This window comes from Pelophylax lessonae (genome assembly GCF_965119305.1).
Source record: "Pelophylax lessonae genome assembly, chromosome: 5".
Taxonomy (NCBI): Eukaryota; Metazoa; Chordata; class Amphibia; order Anura; family Ranidae; genus Pelophylax; species Pelophylax lessonae.
In genome coordinates this window covers 251,227,495-251,250,639 of record NC_138772.1, presented here as the reverse complement: position 1 = coordinate 251,250,639, position 23,145 = coordinate 251,227,495, and the positions used below count along the sequence as shown (strand labels likewise).

At 42.2% G+C, this 23,145-nt stretch overlaps 1 protein-coding gene across 1 annotated transcript in view; it reads right to left on the bottom strand.

Moving 5' to 3' along the window:
- Positions 1 to 23,145, bottom strand: part of SLC9A3 (solute carrier family 9 member A3) — a 342,657-nt gene that overhangs the window by 65,614 nt on the left and 253,898 nt on the right. The window contains exons 11-14 of the mRNA XM_082257740.1: positions 21,879 to 21,994; positions 16,662 to 16,791; positions 11,893 to 12,066; positions 981 to 1,041 (exon numbers count right to left, since the gene is read on the bottom strand). Of these exons, the coding sequence (XP_082113866.1) occupies positions 981 to 1,041; positions 11,893 to 12,066; positions 16,662 to 16,791; positions 21,879 to 21,994 (481 nt within the window). The remainder of the gene's footprint in view (positions 1 to 980; positions 1,042 to 11,892; positions 12,067 to 16,661; positions 16,792 to 21,878; positions 21,995 to 23,145) is intronic.

Here is a 23,145-nt window from a genome sequence, read left to right as displayed (position 1 = left end):
ATAGAGCAACCTTATTCTATGATGGTGGAGAAAACTAACAGGAATCATTTAAAGGTTAAAAAAGATATACTAATTTGTCAGAAAAATGTACGCTCTTACCTGTTAATTAGACCCTGAGAGGAGTGAAACTACCATCCATTGTATCCCAACAATCATTTAACTGTAGGAGGTACAAGATGGAGTCCACAGCAAACTAAACTGAAGCATTTCCCCTGTAGTGCCTCTTAGTGGCAGATGTGCATATTTCTCTTGTTTGAGAGCTGAATTGAGAATTACAGTGTTACTTGAACTGTATTCCAGAATTTGCTTGTCTTCAGCTGAGAAAACTTATCATAATTTAAGACTTTACATAAAGTCTCAGAAATCTTATTATAAGGTCTTTATGTTATATAGTTTGAATACCATGTTATAGATATTATATTTATAATTGTAAAATAATATATTCCACACTTATTTCTTTTTTTCCAATTCTTCTGGGAAAAAAAACAGAAAAACACTGTTTCTTTCCCCAATTTTTCTATTTTTTTGCCAGGCCTTCCCATCTCTATGCTGTGCTAAACAAAGTAATTATAGTGCAAAGATTAGTAATATACCAAAGAAACTAATGTTAAAATATACAAAACAAAACTGAAAACAAAATGTTCACTTGTAACTCAAAATCCATGTGATGATCCTATTCTTCACTTAGAAATTGAATAAATCAGTGCATCCTCCACCAGTGTAATAAACCATCACCAAAAATGAGTGTAATGAGGCTTACCAGAGTTCCATGATCTCCTAAATGAATAGAATAGTCTTAACTCACATGGATAGAAGCTCCCTAGCACACAGTAGGACACATAGCTTGATAATAGATCAGATTCAAAACCATCCAAAGATGTCAGATTGTTCTCACATGAACGGTAAAGAGGACCCCCCAGGATAGTTTGACAGGACATGTATAATAAACAGTTTTCGTAAGTGAAATTTACATATATTACCATGTACTTTGCTTTCATCTGGAATGCTTCCATTCTGCAACATATACATACTGCTATTTCTCTGGTAAAGAAAAAAAAAAGTAGGTGGTGTTGGTATGGTTTCAAGTGACATATTATATGTAAATCTTTGTATATTACAAGTACACAATATTTAACCCAATACACAAATCCAGCTAAAACATTTATTTTTGTTTTCAATGAGAATGAAGACCATTTACTAAACATTCTAGAGTGGGTGACTGGGAACATGGAGGAGCTCATGTCTATAATGGGGATGGTATTGACACAGCCCCGAATGGTCCACAATGGGTCAAAATTGATATGGTCAAAAAATATTTAGACAGCATAAAGGTGAATAAAGCACCTGGACGAGATTGCATACACCCACTGTTCAATAAAGAATTAAGCTCTATCATTTCAAAGCCATTGTTTCAAATTTTTCGGGACTCTTTAATGACTGGAATAGTACTACTGAATCGGTGTAAGGCCAATGCGGTGCCTGTATTTAAAAAGGGATCAAAGTCTTTACCAAGTAACTATAGTCCTGTAAGTTTAAAGTGATTGTAAAGACTCGTTTTTTTTAAAATAAAAAACATGTAATACTTACCTCCTCTGTGCAGTTGGTTTTGCACAGAGAAGCCTGAATCCTCCTCTTCTTGGGTCCCTCATTCCTGCTCCATGCCGCTCCTATGGGGGCACCCGAGTCAAGCTGCAGCTCCGTGTGTCCATTCAGACACGGAACTGCCGTTTGGCCATGCCCCCTCTTTCTCCTGATTGGCGCACTGACTTTGATTGACAGCCGTGGGAGCTAATGGGGCCGCGGCTGTATCTCAGCCAATCAGGAGGGAGAATCCCGGACGGCCGAGGGACTCGTGAACATTTCTGGACAAAGAGGGCACAGGTACGTTTTAGGGGATCCTGATTAAACGAACTAGTAATTGTTAGGCATTCTGCAAAGGAAAGAAATGATTAGGCACTTCTGCACATATATACAATTTAAGACAGTCATATGTCTAGCTCAATCCTGATAAGACCCTCCCAGCGGGGGCGGCCTTCTCATTCTACATCCCTAGCCGAAAGCTTGTCAGGCTTGACACGTCGGCCGATACTGCTCCTCAAAGGCAATCCCGAACCCTGTCACTGACTACCTATGTATCAGTTCCGAAAAGGGTGCCTGCAATGTCTTCTCCATTACAGCATCCAGCACCCAGTTCTTCCTCCCGCAAGGACCTTGTTGCCGGAGCCTGGACAACCACCAGACCTATAGGAGCTTGCAGCAACTTCTTCAGGGTCCCCTAGCGTCAGGGCACCCCCCACAAAAAATCTTAAGAGGCTGCCCATTTTTTTTAGGCGTTCACCCATGAAGTTCCGTTGTAGGCCCATTGGCCCAAGGACAGTCCCTCTGGAACTCTGAATAATTTGTAATCAGTAGTCCTGGCCCGATGGCCCAAAGGATCTCCAGAACAGCAATTAGCAGTCCTTAAGTTCTCCTGAGAGGGTCGGCCCTCCAGTACAAGTCCACTAGCCAGTGGCATCTTGTGCTTTTCTAATCCTCTTTCTGCAAGAATAGAAGGTGGAGGGGTAACGGGAAGAGGGCATAAGCCCCAGCAAAACTGAACTTGAATGTTCCTTTGCGGTATTTTTTTTTTATCCAATCAGCAAACACAGGCTAGCCAGCCTTAATTTGAACTCTGCACAGTCTCTTCAACAATAGAAATCCGGATGGGGAATGGCCCAGTCTTCCACTCTTTTTCCTGGATTCGGATCGACCAGGCCTGTCCAGATCCATCTGGGCGGTGGACCTCTAGCTGATCCCCATAGATAGCACGCCCATGGTTCCATTTGGTTTTCACAGACAGAAAAGTCTTCCACAAGTCCAGCCTATACCGATTGCGGTATGGTTTGGGCATAAAGAGGAAGTCCCATATGGCCTCATCACACCAGGACTCTCTCTTGGCCTCTATCTTCAGCATGACCTCCCGTGGAGCATAGGGATAGTCATACCCATACTCTAAGGCCACCTTCCTCTGTATCCACCTCTGCATTCTGGAAAATTTGGGGAGGGTCTTCTGATTACCTCTCCCAGCTGGGGAATATGGGGTCTCCTCTCTTGTGATGAGGGAGGAGTAGGCCTCATTTTGATCCTGAGCCCAGGCATAGTTGCTAGGTGGGACTAGATCTGGGACCCTATTAACATAGGCCTCACAGAACCCCAGATTCCTGGCGCACTGTCCTCGCACCACAAAATCCCTAACCTCCTCAGTTTCAGGTGGGCAAAGACTGGCTGGACTGCTATAATCCCCAGACCCCCAGTCCCATTGAGTCTCTTCCTCAGACATCCAATCCCTCCTCCAAGGATCTGAACCGATTCTGGAAGCCGATTATTCGATGGTCCTGGCCTCTTCCTCGCTGCTCACACTTGCAGCCCCAGTTACCACTGGCCATCTTATCCCTCTACCTGTATGGGAGCAGACTTTGCTTCTGCCACTGCAGCTTTTGATGCACCAGGTGGCCGCTCCCTGTCCCGCACTACATGCATGCACTCCGGCTCAGACATTCAGGCCTCTTCCCACTTGCATCCTGGACCACTGACTGACTGCATGGACTCCAGCTGCACCAGCAAAATATTATCCCGGCTAGTTCTTTGAGGAATGCTAAATGTGTCTCCTTGTTTGTTGATATAGGAAACAGTGGTAATATTGTCCGAAAGGACTAATACATGTTTTCCCCTTATGGTGGATGCGAAAGTGCGCATAGCTTCCCAGATCGCCCTCAATTCTCTCACGTTGGAAGATTACTTGGCACAAGACTGATCCCATTTACCTTGCACTGCCTGAGAGCCCATTTGGGCTCCCCAACCTCGCACATTTGCGCCGAACCTACGCGTGTCCAGCAACGTCCCAGAGACAGATTCCTTTCTAGCAGCCAGGACTGTAAGAATTCCTTCACTGGACTTGGCAATGTCACCAGATTTTTTAGTGATTGTTGGTGATCATCCCAAACTGATAACATGAACCTCTGAGGAGCTCTAATATGAGTCTAGGCCCAAGTCACTGCCGGAATTGCTGCTCTCATTATTCCTAACAATCTCAAAATCTTTCTGATTGGCGTTGTGGGATTCAGTATGAGCCTGGAATTTTCCCTCTATTCTTCTGGTAAGAAGATTTTTGCTTTTAGGGAATCCACTATATAACCCAGGAAAATAACTTTCTAAGCAGGGAGAAAATGCGACTTTTCTGTGTTTAAAATCCAACCCAGACTTTGAAGGTGACTTTGTGTTATGTTCAACGGCCTTTCCAATTCCGTAGCGATTTTTTGCAAACAGGCCGTCTAGATAAGGTATTATCAAGATCCCTTCTGTCCTCAAGGTCTGTAATGCTTCTGCTAACACTTTTGTGAAGATTCTTGGAGAAGATGCTAGCCCGAAAAGGTAGAGCATTGAATGGGAAATAGATTGTCTGATTTGGACCTTTTACTGCAAACCTGAGAAATATTTTTGAGCTTTCTCTAAAGGGAATTTGTAAATAAGCATCCTTCAGGTCTATAGTGGCCATTAATGCCTCCTGCGTCAGTAGTTCTTTTGTTGTAAAGAGGGTTTCCATCTTGAATTTATTGTATTTGACTGTTCTGTTGAACATTTTAAGGTTGAGTATCAGTCTAAATTTTCCTGACTGTTTTTTTCCTTGGAAAGATGTGAGAGTAAAAACCTCCTCTCTCTGTTTTCCCTTTGAGATAGGGAAGATAAGACTCCTTGGTTCATCATTTCTTGGAGCAGATTTGTCATGGCAGCTACCATGTCCATATTCTTCGGAAGCCGAGTTACTAAAAAGCGTTCCTGGGGGATTTGATTGACTTCTATCTGATAACCTCTGGCGATTCAATAAGATGTATGCGTTGTTTGATGTGGCCTGCCACTGGGATAGGAAGGCCTCCAGTCTCCCTCCTACCTGGCTACGAGAGTCATTGTCCTTTGCCCTTTTCCTTTAGGCTGCGAGAGATTAAACAGAAATCCCCCTTTTCTCTTTGGTTTTCAATATTGCCATGGCTTCTTTTGCTTTTGCTTGCTACCATCTTTAGGTCCCATTTTCTTGAAAGGACGAAATCCTTTCTTGTATTGTGGTTTTTTGGGGACCAGAAAACCCTGCTTCCTGGCTCATGAATGTTCCAACACTGAATCTAGATCTTCACCAAAGACTAAATTTCCTTTGAATGGCAGAGAACATAACTTTGCCTTGGAAGAGGTATCCCCTGCCCAAGTTTTCAACCAAATAGCCCCTCTTGCTTTGTTGATCAGAGCAGTGCATCTAGCCGAAAAACCTGATGGCTTCAGCTGAAGCATCAGCAACATAAAGTTAAGCTTTAAGTACGGGGAGGGAATCCATAAGCTTTTCTTTAGGAGTATCATTTTCCAGCAAAACTTTTAATTGCCAACGCAGGTAGAAGCAATGGCTGGATGGAAGTTTGCCTCTCCTGCGTCACATACCTTCTTTAGATAGCCTTCGGCCTTCCTGTCCATGGCATCCTTAAGGGAACCTGTGTCTTCAAATGACAATGCTTTGCAACCCTATACAAAGCTGCATGCCGTCTTGGACACTTTTCCCATAGAGATGTGTCTTCCTCTTTAAAGGGAAACCTTCTTTTGAGGCTTTTAGGGAGAAAACCCCTATTCTCTGGCTCTTTCCATTCCTGCAAGATTGTGTCCTTCAATGCTGCATGTACAGGCTCTTTTGTATGTAATCCCACTTATAGTTTCATGGATAAATAGGTCCTCTTTCTTCTCCTCTTCCAGCTCTAATGTATCATAAATTAAATTTAGGAGCTCCTCTGTCTCATCAGAAGGAAAAAGGAATTTCTGAATCCGACTACCTTTCTCTTCCTTGAGTTTTTTGAGTCCTCCTCAGGACTAGATTACCTACTGGAACCTTCTCTCATCTCCTCCAGCACCCCTGGTTCCCCCTCTACAGCCACAGGGGTGGGAATGGCAGTTGCTGAGCTGGAATTAGAAGTACTAGGTATAGCAGTATCCAGGGGTCGTGAATCTTAGAGAGTTTCTGAAGGATTTGAACGTTTTAACCATTTTAGTCTTCATGGTATATAAAAACTTCTTAAGCATAGAGCTAGTTTCTTTCTTGGATAAGGCATCTATGCATTCCTGGCATAACGTTTTTTTCCATGAGGATGACAACTCTTTTTAGGGACCTCAGCAGGTCCTGCTCCATTCTTATCTTTGCGGCTCTTCCCCTGGGGAGGCACAAATGATAAAAAAGGAGCGGATTCAGAGAGAACTGCCTTGTGTAAGGCAGGAAAAAAAAGTCACCCGTTTCTGAATCCCTGGCCTCTCCAAAAAACAAATAAGTAAATAAAACACTCCACTCAGTGCCCCCTCCACTGAGCGGCAGGTAGGTATAAGATGATGCACAGTCAACACTTCCGTACCTTAGGGCTTGGATTCTCCAGCGTCCCTTGATCCTCTTCCTCTGCAGCAGCCATACCCATGATGCACATGCAGGGAACTGGAGATCAGCGCAGGGTCCTTTAAATAAGCTGGTAACGCCCAGCTCAGCCCATGTCCTCCTCTGTGGATCCTGGCCTGGCATGTGTGGATCGGCATGCCCAGGCAGTGCGCATTCCCCCTCCATCCTGCTGGGACATCCTGGACTCTATTCCAGCATCTGCCCAATCCAATATGGCCGCAGGGTGTCCCCGCTGCATCACTTTAGCCGGAAATACATCACTAGCCCAGACCAGAAATTACCTCAGCCTCCAAACCACCAGGAAGCCACGGCTGACTTCCCAGCAACATGTGGGGGGGAAGCTACAAGTGCACTGCACTAAATCCACAGGGGAGAGGGTTAGCTTCCTACAATGGCTGCCCTCAGGACCTACAAAAAACACAGAGGAGAGAGAGTCCTCTAGCCTCCCCTGAGCAAGCTAATCCTTCCATCTACCCAGGAACACTGCCCCAGGGGAAACGGATATTAGCCCGGGAGGCTCCTGCCACCTAGCATGAAGAAGACCTGGCGGATGATGAGAAAATAAAATAGATGATCCCGTCTGGCCGGAGGAAACACAATAACTGAGGGACCACTCTCTCATAAGGCTGTCCTGGAAGATGACTTGCGAGAATATTTTATTGCTATCTGGGACTTTTGATAGCCACACACCACATATATTGTGCTGGACATGAGATAAAATTCCTTCACTGGAGTGATGGCAAAATCTAAAAGCTTGACTAAAATGTACCTCTTCCCCATAGTATCCAAACTCTGAACAAAAAATGATCTGGGATCTGGCTTTAAACACACTGAAATCAATCTGAAGTAGGGTTGATGAGAGAAGAAAACATAATCCCCTTCATTATCAGAGGATTGTCAGATTTTATCTACTTTCAATCCCTTTTTACCCATACAACTTACGAAGCCTTGTTAACCACTTGCCGACCACCTGCTGCAGATATACTGCCCCCACTAGGCAGCGGGGATGCCGATCCGCGGGACTGACAGGCACCCGCGATCGCTCCCTGCTGAGAGATCGACGGTCTGCTGTTGTGAACACAGCAGACTGTTGTTCTCTCTGAAATGATCACAGAGCGCCTGTGATTCTCCTATTTAGGATCACAGGTCCCTGTGTTCATTTCTCAAGTTCCTCCCCCATACAGTTGGAAAACACTCCCTAGGCTCACCCTTTGATCACCCCTGGGTTAACCTCTTTCCTGCCAGTGTCATTATTACAGTAACCGTGCATATTTTTAGCACTGATTACTGTAATAATGTCACTGGCCCTCCCAAAACGGTAAAAAATGTCAGTTAGGGGTCCGATTTGTCTCCCGCTAACAATAGCAGATTGCCACCATTACTAGTAAAAATAAATAAATAAAAATGACATCTTTCTCCTAGTTTGTAGACGCGATAACTTTTTGCGCAAACCAATCAAAATACGCTTAGTGGGATTTTTTTTTTACCAAAAATATGTAGCAGAATACAAATTGGCCTAAAAGAATGAAAAAATTGATTTTTAATTTTTTAATTTTTTTTTGGGAAATATTGTATAGCAGACAGTGAAATATATTGTTTTTCGAGCATCCACCCTCCTTCACTTCTAGACGTCATCCATACTACCCAATTACATCATACGTACAAGCTAATTATGACCCCCACGAGTGAGACTTACCATAAGGAAAAAACCAATTGGTCCCATTGGACCCATTGGTTCAGTTCGAACTTCTCTGTATAATCTAATCTGACATCTACTATGCGGCCGCTAGATGGCGTACTTGCACAGTCATGTAGATTCCAGTTGAATTGAGTGTGGAAGCTATGTTCTAAACTTTATACTTTACTGTATTGAGGATTTTATGTGCTTATGAGCCAAATGGATCTGGTTCAATATTGATACTTGATTCTTATTTCACAATCCCTGTTACACGTCTTATGCAACCCTGCTTATTGTTTTACCCTGTTGTTTGACAAAATTGCAATAAAAACTATTTGAAATGAAATATATTGTTTTTCTTCTCCTTTCAGAATTGTTGCTCTTTTTTTGTTTATAGCGCAAAAAATAAAAATCGCATAGGTGATCAAATACCACCAAAAGAAAGCTCTATATGTAGGAAAAAAAGGACATCAATTTTATATAGGTACAGCGTTGCATGACCGCGCAATTGTCCATTAAAATACCACAGTGCCAAATCATAAAAAATGGCCTGTTCATTAAGGGGGGCAAATCCTTCCGGTCCAGAAGTGGTTTATATTAATGTTATGTTTAGAAAAACTATAAGAATCAGTCAATTTTTGCTTTGTGTAGCGGGTGCTGCTCAGCTCACCCGTGGCCCCGCACCTCTGCCGCTGCTGAAACACTAACACTGACAGGCTCGTGGGGCATAGAGCCTGTCAGCAGCTGTGGGGGATTTCTCCCCCCTCCCTCTCCTCCTCACTTTACAATATGTGAGTGGCACTCGCACCGGAAGCCCCCTGCCCTGCTCCCTCCACTGCTTCCTTACCAGACAGGACTGCAGAAGCAAGGAATTCTGGGACATGTAGTCCCAAAGTCAGGCAGCCCCATAGCAATCCCTGGGACAAGACTACATGCCCCAGCATACCAGGGGGGAGGGGGTTTCAAGCCAGCAAAAGACACCACAAGGCTGCCTGGGAGTAGGGGCAGAAACCATGAGGTGAGGAGAAGACCGGACACAGGAGAAGGGAGCTGGCATCTAGGGTCGGTGTGACTGCCTCCCGCCACTGCTCCACGGTCGGTCGCAGACATCTAGCCAGAAAGGGACCCCGGATGTATCGCTATCTCTTCTCTGCAGACATTGCGGGGCGGTCCAGTGGTCAAGTAGCCAAGTCAAGTAGGTCGGACAACCTATGAAGCCTATTATGGGACATCTCTCCTTTGGGCCTTGTTTGCAGGATTAGTGAGTGGACACCTGCCCATCTTTCAGAACAAAGAGAAACTGCATTCAGACAACATTGCCTTTCTCTTTGCTTACACCTGTAGAATGCTATGTTACACTAAGCTAAGCAGTAACAGTGTTTATTTTGCTTCAGCGCTCCACAGTACACTTTGCATTCCCTGCTTGTCAGGACATCTTAAAAATACCTTGTTCACCCTGCTAAACAGGACACATAAAGAGCACCAACAAAGAGCTAGCTACAGATGCAAGGCCATCTTTTCATCTGAGAGGCCACAACATATCCCCCCCACAAGGGATTTAAGCCACTGGTGCCATTAGGGCCCGTACTTACACCCAGGACTCCATTTATAGAGAGAGTAGGTTTAAAGACTAAAGAGTTAAAGTATTTGAATTGAGCTCCATATTGGGCTCATACATTTCATTGGGACTGTGGTGTCAGGGAATAGAAGGGAGTAGTCTGACACAAGCTGGATCATTCCACTGCTCTCCTCCTGCCTGGACCCATTTCACTCATTTTTTTTTTTAATTTTTACATTTACAGAGTGACATTAAGATACTCGCAAAGGCATTGGCCCTGCAACTAAACAAGGTTATTGCGTCTATCATACATGATGATCAGGCGGGCTTTATGCCACAAAAATCAACATCAATTAACCTACGCAGACTATTCCTGAACTTACAATCTCCAAGGGATAATGTGAGTGACAGAGCGTTGCTGTTGCTTGACGCTCATACGGCCTTTGACAGCACTAAATGGAAGTACTTGTAGTCAGTAATGCGTAAATTTTGCTTTGGCGAAGGGTTTATTTCATGGATTCAATTACTTTATTATACCCAAAAGGTGGCCATTGGGGAAGCGGGCAGGATGTCAGCCAGCTTCGATCTCCACAGGGGAACAAGACAGGGCTGCTCCCTGTCACCGCTCTTGTTTGCACTGGCTATTGAGCCTTTGGCTGCGCTCATTAGATCCAATGCGAAGATTTGCGGGATTAAATATGGACAGGTACAAGAAAAAATAATGTTATACACAGATAATACCATGCTCATGTTGGGTGATACTAGAACCTCTCTTGAAGAAACAATGTCGGTAATCTCAGAGTTAGGCATGTACTCGGGTTTGCACATAAACTGGTCAAAGACCTCCCTGATGCATCATATGATATGATATGATCATATGATACATCACAGGTTACAGCTAACATACCCATTTCTTCTCAAATTAAATATCTCGGTATTTAGGTCACACCTCGACCTTTGGACTATATAACCCTAAATCTGACCCCCCTGCATGCCATATTTTGGGATAGAGTTAAAATATGGGCAAAACTTAAAATGTCTCTGGTTGGTCGGACTAAACTTATTAAGATGATCCTCATGCCACAACTGTTATACATACTCCATAACTCCCCGGTGTTATCCCACTAAAAATGTTTCATATCATTAACACTATATTTAGATCTCTCTTGTGGTTATCCAAAAACCCAAGGGTGAAGTTGGAACAATTTCAGAGACCTAAGGATGCAGGAGGTTTGGCTCTTCCCAACCCCTGGCTTTATTAACTGGCCTCCCAAATGCAGCATATAACACGATCCATGCACTTCTCCACTAATGAAAGTGGGACCGATCCCTCTGTTAAAGTAATTACCCACAAAGTAGGGGTGAAAATTGTGTAATGTGGTCTGGAGGGAAGTTTTGCAATTCCATCAAACTATACCCCACTTATGTAAAAAACTTGGAATAAGGTTAGGCAGTTGCAACAGATAATGGGTTTTACTAGATTTACTCCCATCTGGAACAATGAGTACTACCCGAAGTTGGATAGGATGAATGGTGGTGCGAGATGGTCCCCCTATGGCATCCCTCACCTACACCATATTTTCACTACTGGTAGGTTGTGCTCCTTCCCGGAATTACAAGAGAGGCATAAACTCCTGGCCTCGATATTATTCTTTTAAATGCAGCTATCCCATGCAGTGAAAACGCAAGGTGGGCCCGATTTGTGGGTACAATCGCCCGCTCCGGTATTCAATTTCATGTACGAGGTTGATTGATACAGAGGTTTCATCTCCCAATGTTACTCAATGCTATTAAACAATTTCCTAAAGGAGCACCCCATGAGTGTGGTATCCAAATGGGAAGGGGATGTAGGTTCTTTGGAGGAGGAACAGTGGGAGGAGGTTCTCCTGGCAGTCAAGCAGTGCTTCCTGAATGTGGCACAGCATCTGTCACAGCTATATGGAGACAGGGGAGACTTAATTCACCTTATGTGGCGGTGCCCAAAGCTGCATAGATATTGGAAAGAGGTCACTCCCACCATTACCAATGTCTTTAAGGTACATATACCTGAGGATCCAAAAATCTGTGTGCTGGGAATCCTGAGTGACCTACAGATAGAGGATGCACCCAGGCAGGCAATAGCGAGGGCTAAAAATGTAACATAATGGTTATAATCGTTGCAGCAATTGCTGCTTAATGATAAAAGAAATCATATTATCTCACTCTTTGTCCTCGATCTCTTTTATAATTTTTGTTTATATGTTTTGCTTGCTTTCGGCCAAATTTTGTTGACTTGAAAGACTCCAAGCGCTTCTTCATTGTTCTTTGAAATATCTCCTTAGTTTGTGTTTCATCTTCATCTGTCGTAAGTTCATGTCGACTATAGAGGTGTTTTTGCTGCAATTAAAAGAAATGAATAAATTGGAACCAAACTTTCATACAGAATGTCACCACACTCATTGTGTTTCTGTGCTTAGAAAAAGACTTATGCAGAAGAACAATAAGTAAATGAGTTATGGAGGTTTATTTATAGTTCTTGTAACACAATATGAAAGTTATCAGCTTAATGTAAATATTTTATCTATGAAGGTTAATATTTCAAAGAGCTTGTTTTAATGTAGTGTTTACTAATACAGTATATGCACACATGTAGCCCTGCATTTTCTGCTTCATAGCACTAAAAAAATGACTTAACTGGAAACAACTGGCTACCAAATAAACCTAACAGAGCTTTTTTTAACAGTTTTTAAGAGGTAATACTCAATGTAATCCCAAAATGCCAGCTTATATCAGACATTATGTTGTTTATTTACTAAAGCTAGAGCGGGCAAAGTTAGTCACACTTCTGCAGGGAAATCAGCTTCTAACCTCAGCTTGTTTAATTAGGCTTTATCAATATACCTGGAAGCTGATTTGTTTCTCTGCAGCATTGTGACTAATGTTTCCCTCTCTAGCTTTAGTAAATAAACCTTTGTGGGCTATATTTAGCCCCTTCCTAGGTAGGTGCTAGTGAGAAAGTATATTTTTGAGCCTTATCTGCTTACCAGAGGGGCTGCAGGTAAATCTATATTGTTCTCTGCCTACCAGAGAGCAGGATCTGTTAGTGAGGTCTGCTCATTGTGCTCAGTATGCAATTCATTATGTCTAGAGGAGTGTTTTACACTGGTCCAATAGGGAGGCATGTTGGACAGTGGGAGGAAACCTTACGAATGGATGCATAGGCTTTGATTCAGTCCTGGCAATAGGCCAGGGGCAGGTCACCTCGGTGCATTCTGGGATACTGTATAAAAGCCAGGAGCACGTCTGCTGCTAGGTCTTTGGCTGGAGAGCAGAGAGCCGGAGGGAGGGGGGCGGCTGCCTCCTCCTCTGTAGCAGTGGCATGTGGTCGCAGTAGGTCATCCTGAGGGCCAGAGGAACGGATGAGAGGAGCCGAAACCAGAGGTCCAAGAGAGCTGACTGAGGGGGAGAAACTGGAGACCCTGGGACCACAGTATCATGAGTACAGGGACTTGTGTCAAGGGGCCTGACCTGAGGGGAGCCACCCCACATGTAGGCTAGTCAGTGGAAGGGTGTCAGCAGTGAAGAGATGGCTAGTGAGAGTTTCCTGAAGATAATTGCTAGTCCAGCAAGTCATCTTAGGAAAAGAGACTAAATTCCTAAATTCACCCATAGTGACAGGGTGAATCAACAGCCTGACTGTATCTGAAGATAGGAGTCCTCAACCACTTGTGCATAGTTAATTTGGAGTATCCCACTATTCCCTTCTCCTATCCCTATTTATAATAAACACAAAACAACCAAAATATCCCTGGACTGATTATTGGAGCGAGCCAAGGAAGGAGAATGTAAAGGCCCAAAACTGTCATTTTGTATGCTGGTAACTCAGGGGGACCCGAAAATGTGAAACCTGGCAGTCCTTATGGGGGCAATACTACATGTATATCACTCCCTCTGTATTGTGGCAATACTTGGGCCTATCAGCTGTTGCTAGTCATGAGAGCTGTCATACTGAAGTAGATCACTTGCTCCCCCATACCCAGCAGCAAAGTGGCTAACTATGTAACTATGTAAGATCCTATAATTCAGAGTGAAGACAGCACTCTTGAGCTTTGTGCTCATCTTAGGTCAGTGATTGAGAAAGTACTGAAGCCACTGGATCAGCAACACAACCTCGGGACTAGTATTTCTAGGAGATATCAATAATGGCATCCTTCATGCTTCATGCAGTTCTTTCAGATTTAAATCAGCTAAATGTGTGGAAGCGGTGGTCTTTCTGAGGTCCAACACATCTGTTAAATCTGAATGGAATGAATTGAATGATCTCTGGAGGTCGAGGCCTGAGAGCTTGCCTCATGGAAGAAGGAGTAGAAGTAGAGGGAGAAGCTGTCCATTGAGTTGAGCGCTTAGCCATCTGCCAAAGTGGTAAAAGAGAACTCTTACCATGTGAAATTTTCTGGAAAAATGTATTCAAGTTTGTCCCAAATACCTGTTTCCTATGAAAAGTATTTGGGACATACATATGCAAAGGATTCTTGGGGGCTAACATTTTATCCAAAGAATCCTTTGCATATGTATGAACAAAGGTACCAAATAGAAATCTGCCAAACACTCCCCTATATCAGCTTCATTCCTGTGGAGTCTAAGGCCCCTTTCACACAGGCGGACCGTTCAGATCCGCCTGTCTGTTTTTTTGGCGGATCTGAACGGTCCCCCCATGCATTCCTATGGGGCATCGGATGTCAGCGGAGACATGTCCGCTGACATCCGACCCGATCCGATCCGTCAAATCTGGACGGATGGAAACCCTATTTTCCATCCGTCCAGCGGATCGGATCGGATGGGATCGGGTGAGAACGGACTGACGGTCCGTTGACATCCGATTTCCCCCATAGAGATGCATGGGGAACTGTCAGCTGTGTCTCCGCACACAGCGCGGAGACACAGCTGTCCTCCTGCTGCTCAGTGGGGAATCGGCAGCTCGATCCCCCGCTGAGAAAGACGGACTCCGTCCAACGGACGGAGTGTGTGAAAGGAGCCTAACTCTCTGAAAAGATGTCTTTCGCCAACCCTAAATCAGTATTAAGCCCAAAAGCAAACTTTCCTTTATTTTCAGCCTGGTGATCAAGCCAGTAAGTCTGTTATATTCCTACAGAACAAGCTGTTCTGCAAATGTAGCATTTAGAGGCTTCAGACAAACCATATAACACTGACGGGGTTCTTACAATAGTCAGACTTCTTTTTCTATGTAAAACATTTATCCCTAAAGGAACACAACTTTTTCTGTAGCGGCCTAAAAAGTGTTAGCAGGAATTCAGCCTTAAATAGTTAGTCAAGTGCATCTAATTCTGCTAGTGCATCTAATAATCCCCCAGAATAACAATGTTGCTGTTCAAAGGTGTCTCTGTTACTCATTCATCCAGATGAAGCCACCCTATGGCAGGGAGTTTGTTATTGGAAGAATCCCTAGGTGAAAACAGAAGGTAAAAAGCCTAAAAAAGAAAACTAATACAGCCACCACATCTAATGATTGGTAAGCTGCAATATAATACATTTTTGATTTTGGGTTTATTATTGCTTTAGGCCATGTACAGTACGTATGTTACTTATATGATATACTGTATGTTTGTTTTTTTATAAGATTATTATCACTATGTTAACTGCATTGAAAAAGTGAATATGAAAATCAGGATATTCAAGATTATTTGTCATGCACAGTATGTAAAAATGATGTTGTACATATTCTTTCTACGGTCTGAACAATTGGAATGCGTTAATTTGTGTTGGTACACTACCTGGCCAAAAAAAAAGTTGCCACCTGGAATTAACTAAGCAAATAACTAAACTAAACTTGCAGTAACTATCCTATTGGATAGTTACTGCACGTGCCCAAAGAATGAGATCAGCTGACTAACAGAATATACTGAATGACCAGGTTATTCCATCAATGGCATATTCCAAGATGCCAATGCCAGGATTAATTGGGCTCAAATTGTGAAAGAGTGGTTCAGGGAGCACGAGACATAATTTTCACGCATGGATTGGCCACCACAGAGTCCAGAACTTAACTCCATTGAGAATCTTTGGGATGTGCTGGAGAAGGCTTTGTGCAGTGGTCCGATTCTCCCATCATTTGGTGAAAAATTAATGCAACCCTGGATGGAAATAAATCTTGTGACATTGCAGAAGCTTATCACAAACAATGCCACAGTGAATGCATGCCGTAATCAAAGCTAAAGTCAGTCCAAAGAAATATTAGAGTGTGTGACCTTTTTTTTGGTGGCAACTTTTTTTTTTGGCTAGGCAGTGTATTTATGTTGGTATTTAGTTATCACAAACCATTTTCTACATTGTTAACTTCAATAATAACTATATTAGAATATAGGTATGCAGAAGTGACTAGTGAAGTCACTGTGTAAATGACTTATGTTTTTTTTTTTTAAGTATGAACTTATACCTGAAAGCTAGGCAGTCAATGAAGACAGAAATTGCTGCAACTCTGAAATCAATAATATGCCAATAAATGCATTTTTCAAGCAGTGTAGGTGCCTGAATTTGACCTGGTATCGACTTCTTCCAGTCCATGTACAGTAGGGCTGGAGTGTGAGAGGAAGCAGCATAAGGAGCTAATCAGTACATACTGCGCAAACTGATGTGAGGAGAAAGTGGAGTGACAGAGAAATGCAGTTATTGCTGTGCTGCTTCTTCTTTCACTGTCCAGTCACAAGCTAGGGCAAGTTCATGACAGCCTGGGCTTTAAAGGAAATAGGATGAATGCTGCTGGTGTTCAGATTGATGACATCTAATGGTAGAGAACAAATACTGCATGGTATAGCTCTGGATTAAGGTGTACATTGCAGCAAAATATTTTAAACATTAATTCTATCTTGTTAAATTTGGCTAAAGTTCTGTTTTCACAGGCATGTATCTTTTTTTTTTAAACCATTCCAATACAGAAATTAATGTAATCAAATAAGGCACTAAATATTACTTACCTGTTTTCTTGGTTTGTATAAGTATTGTTGCAGAGTGTGGTGACTTAACATGTCTTCCAAGTCTCTTACACTTTTTCTACGTTGCTCCAGTGCTTGCATATCTAAGCAGACTGCACTGGTATTTTCTCTCCTGAAAAGCACAGAGATTTATTTTTTAATTATCAAGTATAAGACTATGGTACTCTTGTGTATTTTATATGCTGTACTTATTAAGCACTTCTCCTATTAAAGTCTATGGAAATACAAAATCAACTTTTACATAGCTCAATCTTCGAAACAGGCCTTTAAACATGCCAATTTTTTGATGGGCAATTTATCCACTATGTTTGTTGAGATAACCCACTGATGATTTAGTGTATATATATATATATATATATATATATATATATATATATATAGATATATATATCTTCCTATTGTGTGTTTTCTTCCCATGTGTTTGTTTTGTTATTGAAAATAATCATAAACAGTTTTAAATATAAACAAGCCAATAGCTTCATATCACCAGTTTGTTTTATTAGTATCATAGCCATACTACAGGTGGAGTGACAACCTACTCAAGTATTGGAAAAAACTCTCCCAAAACAAGTGTGGCTCCAGTTTTACCCCACATGTCACAATGTGAGTACATGTGTTTATATGTGTCTTCTGACACAGCAATTAAAGCATATTTTAGAGTAGTGTTGGGCAAAAGTTTAGACCCATTTGGAAAACATCCAAGTTTGCGGGGTGCTCAGTGGGATGTCGCGCCCCACCGCAGTATAAGATGAGTATAGTGTAGTGTCAGTATAGTGTGTTAGTGTAGTACAGTAAAACAGCAGTGTACTGTCACCATTTGGGGAGGTGACAAGGATGGTAAGCCGTGACAATGCATTCGTCAGTGACACAATCCCCCCTTGTGTTAATGCTGGAGCATACTCTGCATGGCATTATGGGCAGGGCAATTGAGGCAGAGCAGTTGGAGGAAGAGGACGACTTCCTTTCCTCTCAAGGCCTACTTTATGCAGACACCATTCTTGCAAGGCCACAGAGCACACAAGAGAAAAGGGAGGAGGAGGACTCCGGTTGTTTTGGAGGAATAGAGTAGAGGAAGACATACGTCAAACCTTAAGGGATGGTTTTCAGTTCCCAAAATCCTTGGGAGTAGTATGTGGCTGGGAGGAGGCAGTTCCAGATAGTGTAATCCTCAGTGATCTCGAGGACTCTATTTCTTATACCTTTGCAAAACTGCGGTGCATGGGTTCCGTTATTCTTCGAAGCCTGTGAAAGGACCCGAGAATTCATGGCATTAAGGAGAAGGATTATTATTGGTTGGCAACCCTCCTTGACCACCCATACAGGGGGAATGTCTCGGAAGCCATCCTGCCCTCGCAGAGGGAGCACAGGATGAAATATCTTGAGGACACCTTAAAGTGGAGTTTATGTAATGCTTTTGCAGACACTGGAAAGTTAAAATCTCATGAAAAGGCTAGTTTTGAGGCCTCTGTTGGTCAAAGGAGGAGCGGTGGAGAAGGGGGCCTTCTCAGTGATGCATTTAAAATTTTGTTTAGTCCTCAGCACCCAGGGCTGTCAGCTCCCACATCCCATCAGCAGCATTTGCATCATATGATGGAAGATTATCTAGGTGCAAAAACAGACATGGAGAGCTTTCCAGTCAACGATCCACTGGGTTACTGGGTCAAGAGAATAGACCACTGGCCAGAACTTGCCCAGTATGCAACTGAGCTGCTGGGCTGCCCTGCATCAGAACATCTTTTCAGAATGGGCATTCAGTGCTAGCGGAAGTTTTGTGACAGATAAAAGAGCACGTCTGTTCACAGACTCTGTTGAGCAGCTGAAATTTGTCAAAATAATCAGTCCTGGATTAGCAGCAGCTATCAAGCCCCGTTGCTGATGCCGCTGATGAGGTGTTATTGGGTTCTTGAGTCTCAGCAAGACTGTCTAGGCTGCCTAGCTTTGTGGGTGTTGATTTTATCTTGAAGGCACAATAAACACCCAAGGAGCAATTTTTCCATACCTGTTTGATAGGTGCATTAAATTTCATTTTTTTTACAGCAAGGCCAAATCTTGCTTTGATCAAGAGTAGAAGGTTATGGGGTGAAGGCACCCTCAACACCCAAAGACTAATTGTTCTGCAACTGTGTGACATGGGCATCAAATTTAAATTTTTTACAGCAAAGCCAATTCTTGCTTTCATCAAGAGTACTTCTAGAAGGTTAAGGGGTGAAGGCACCACCAACACTCAAAGATCAATTTTTCCACAACTGTGTGACGGGAATCAAATTTCAATTTTTTTACAGCAAGGCCAATTCTTGCTTTTATCAAAATTACATCTAGAAGGTTACGGGATGAAGGCACCACCAACACTCAAAGACCAATTTTTCCGCACCTGTTACTTTTATCCAAAGTCTGCAAAAGAGGCACCAGGCATTATCTAAAAAAATAAATTGTAATCTTGGCCTGAGTGTACTATGACTTGGCTTCTTTAGATAAGGCTTGCTCACTGTGGTGCAAAAATGTGTTATTTCCATCCAAAGTCTGCCAAAGAGACACCAGAATTTATCTAAAAAATCTCTAATCTTCTCTGAGTGCACTAAATTGTGGCCTCATCATAGAGACTGGCTCCTCAAGCCATTGTTTACAAAATAAAGAAAGCTTGCAGGGAAAATAAATTCAAATGTCATTTTTTTTTCCTTTTTAAAATGTCAGTTTTGCTGCAGCAGGTTCTATACACGGTAAAAATGCCCCACTTTACAGGCAGACTGAGAGGACCCCCCAGACACTATATTTAAAGGAATTTTTCATTTTTATTTTTTCCCTTTAAGCATCATTAAAATCACTGCTCCTTTAAAAACGTTTTCTTAAAAGTTTTTTTGCATTGTGTGAGAGGTCGAGATTCTGTCACGGTGAAAATGGTCATTTAAAGGACACAAAGTGTGCACATTGGCTCCGTGCAGGACTACAGAGAATATACTGTATGTGCAGTTGAGAAAACTGCTTTTGCAGCTTTCTCCAGGTTTTGGTATACCTGGATGGGGCTCTGTAATTTGAAGATTACATAGGACAGAATCTCCAACCCTGTGTCCATGTTTTGTATATGACCAGCAGGGTGTGTTCTCAGGTGCACACAGCCCTTATAATGAAGGTTTAGGAAGACCTCAGAGCTCCCAGCTGGAGATGGCTCCCCCCCGAGAGAGACAGAAGGTCTCTAGGAGTCAGAGACTGCAGGTGGCAGCCAGAGCACGTGTGTGTCTGCAAGAGACAGGTGGCGGCCTAAGGACTAAGGCCAGAGTGAAACTGTCAGCTTTGGAGAATTTTTGGTCTGGGGACCAGCATAAAGAGCAGAGGTACTGCAACTGAAAGCTGAGTGAAAGCTTAAGAGCCAGGTGGACTAGCATTTACTATTCATCCTATATTAACTGGAGAAGAACCCCTGCGTGGGAAACTCTATAAGTTATAGACTTTCTTTATGCCTTTGAATAAAAATGGGCTGCCATGCCCTAAAATCAAAGTGCAGACTGACGTCAATGCCTTGAAAAATACATCTACCACTAGAGCTAACGGCCCCAGTGTTACAATTGGTGGAGGATGTGGGCAGCTGATGGTGGAATCCAGGTCTGCACTCCAATGGTGAGTTCATGTCAGGAACTGTTGGCTGTGTGTGGCAGTGCAGCCAGGCAATAAGCATTGTGTGAAGGTGGTGTACCTGCAAAACGAGAAATTCTGCTGTGAACTGTGTTTCAAGTGGCTGGAGATGAGATGAGAGACAGCTCTGTGGCTGGAGGGGCTATTACCAACAGAACAAGCCCTAGACTGGTGCAAGAGGCATATGGACACACTAAAGCAAAGAAAAAAGGAAAGCAAGCCATCAGCAAGGAGTGCAGAGGTGGGTGTGGTTGCATGTGGCAACAAAGAAGTAATCTGTGTATCTGATTTGATACAGCCTATGTTAATTGATGATCACATCGAGGACTTTTTGTTTGAATTTGAAAACATGGCTTCATTTAAAAATGTCTAAGGACCCTTTGCATAACAGTCAGATAGAAAGCATTTCTGCTCCTGTGGTCTGGGGTTGTCCTGGTCCATTTTCAGTATCCATCATGTATTGTACCACTTGACAAACCTCATAAGATGGAAGGGCTGAGCATGGATCAGCAAATGGCAACCTGTCATGTTAAACTGCTGCAGCTCAGCCACCATGCTGCAGCTGAGTTTCAGGGTCTTGGCAATCTTCTTATAGCCTAGGCCATCTTTATGTAGAGCAAGAATTATTTTTTTCAGATCCTCAGATAGTTCTTTACCATGAGGTGACATGTTGAACTTCCAGTGACCAGTACGAGAGAGTGAGAGCGATAACACCAAATTTAACACACCTGCTCCCCATTCACACCTGAGAGCTTGTAACACTGAGTCACATGACAACGGGGAGGGAAAATGGCTAATTGGGCCCAATTTGGAAATTTTCACTTAGGGATGTACTCACTTTTGTTGCCAGCGGTTTAGACATTAATGGTGTTGTGTTGAGTTATTTTGAGGGACAGCCAATTTTCACTGGTATACAAGCTGTACGCTCACTACTTTATATTGTAGTGTAATTTCTTTAGTGTTGTCACATGAAAAGATATAATAAAATATTTACATAAATGTGAGGGGTGTACTCACTTTTGTGAGATACTGTGTGTATATATATATGTGCGTGTGTGTGTGTGTGTGTGTATATATATATATATATATATATATATATATACACACACACACACACAGTATATTTCATATAAAAAATGAATGTGCTTAAGTTACCACCTATTTTATACTTGTGCATCCCACCAATAAAAATGATACTAACTGACCACGCTAGGATGGATTATTGTTTTTTAAAGATATAAATGTATGTCCATTTATATCTGCCTGCTTTTTTACATACAGTGCATTGTGGTTCAGTTTGCATCTGTTTGGAATGCCTGTGTGAAAGGGTCCTTAAACTAATGTCAAAAGCATGCTGCATTTTCTCATCAAAACTAGTTGACAGGCCTAAATCCTGATAATCACATTAAAATGCTCACACAAATGTTACATAACCTGGTCGTATACAATGCAGTTATTCAGCCAAGCCACACACACAATGCACTTCTGAATGGATCTATTTTGCATTGATATGTATGATGAGAAAAGTTCAAACAATTTGTTTAAGGTTGTAATTGAAAAAAATCAACTTACAAAAAATAGGACACAGATGGCTCTGATACAGAAGGACGAGGACTGCTAAAATCCACGTTTGCCATGTTTTCCATGCTTGGTGAACGAATAAATGCCAAAGAACCTCTGCGTTCCCCCTAAAAAGAATAAAAGAAAATTACAAGAGTAACTCAAAGCACTTCAAGTTTTGAATTACATTGTAATTATTTTGTTCTCAATATGTCTTTCTACAGGAAAAGATCAATAAATTGCAATGGTAAATTTGTAACTATAAATATTATTGTAATTTCTTATATACCAGAATGTATGGAACAAAAAGGCATTTTTTGTTACATACAGGCCCTGTGCTCCACTTTTAAACGTAGCTGGTCAGGCCATTTTTGCAATGTTTTCATTGCTTTTTTATTTTTCCCTTTCAGCTTTCAGACCCACCAAACCATATATTTTCTGAAAGCACAGGGCTAGGAAAATACAAATAAGGCACTATTGATTTTTAGGGCACAATGATATCTGCACAAATGTGTATCAAAACAAAGTTTTTGCCAAAAATACACTAAAATCATTATTAGTAGATAAAACCACAGCACATTCTACAAAATCCCCACTAAATATGAAAGCTAACCTGTATTGAGTTTATAAATAGCCAATATTTGTAAATTTTACATTGCGCCTTGTTGCGAAATGGTGAAAATCGAACATACGCAAAAATGTAAATATCCAAATTTCTGCAAAAATCTAGAGGTTTTAATTTTTCACTTACAGCTTTCAGAGTTTTTTAAAGACCCCCAAATCCATATATTTTCTGAAAGCATAAGACCTTTAGATAAAAATGAAGGTGCTTCTGATTTTTAAAGATCCTGCGATATGTGCGCAAATGTTTACCAAAACAATATTTTCGCTAGAAATGCACTAAAATCATTATTAGCAAATACAAACACAACTAAGTTTACAACGTTCCTTCTAAATTTAAAGGCTAAACCTGAATTGAGTTAATAAATAACAAATACCCCCCCCCCCCCCCCCAAAACCATACATTTTCTGAAAGCACGACCTGTAGAATTGAAAAAAAGTGCTACTGATTTTTTGGGCCCTGCTATAATTGCGTAAATGTTCATCAAATCGTTATTAGTGCACATAAACACAATATAACTGCTGCTATTCCTGCTAAATTGCCACAAAAGCTTTGTTCCCATGTGGCATACTGAAGTGTATGCCTATGAAGGGCCATGTTTACCCACACAGGTATGCACAGTTCAGTTTACTATGCTCAGCTGTCAGTGGACACAGG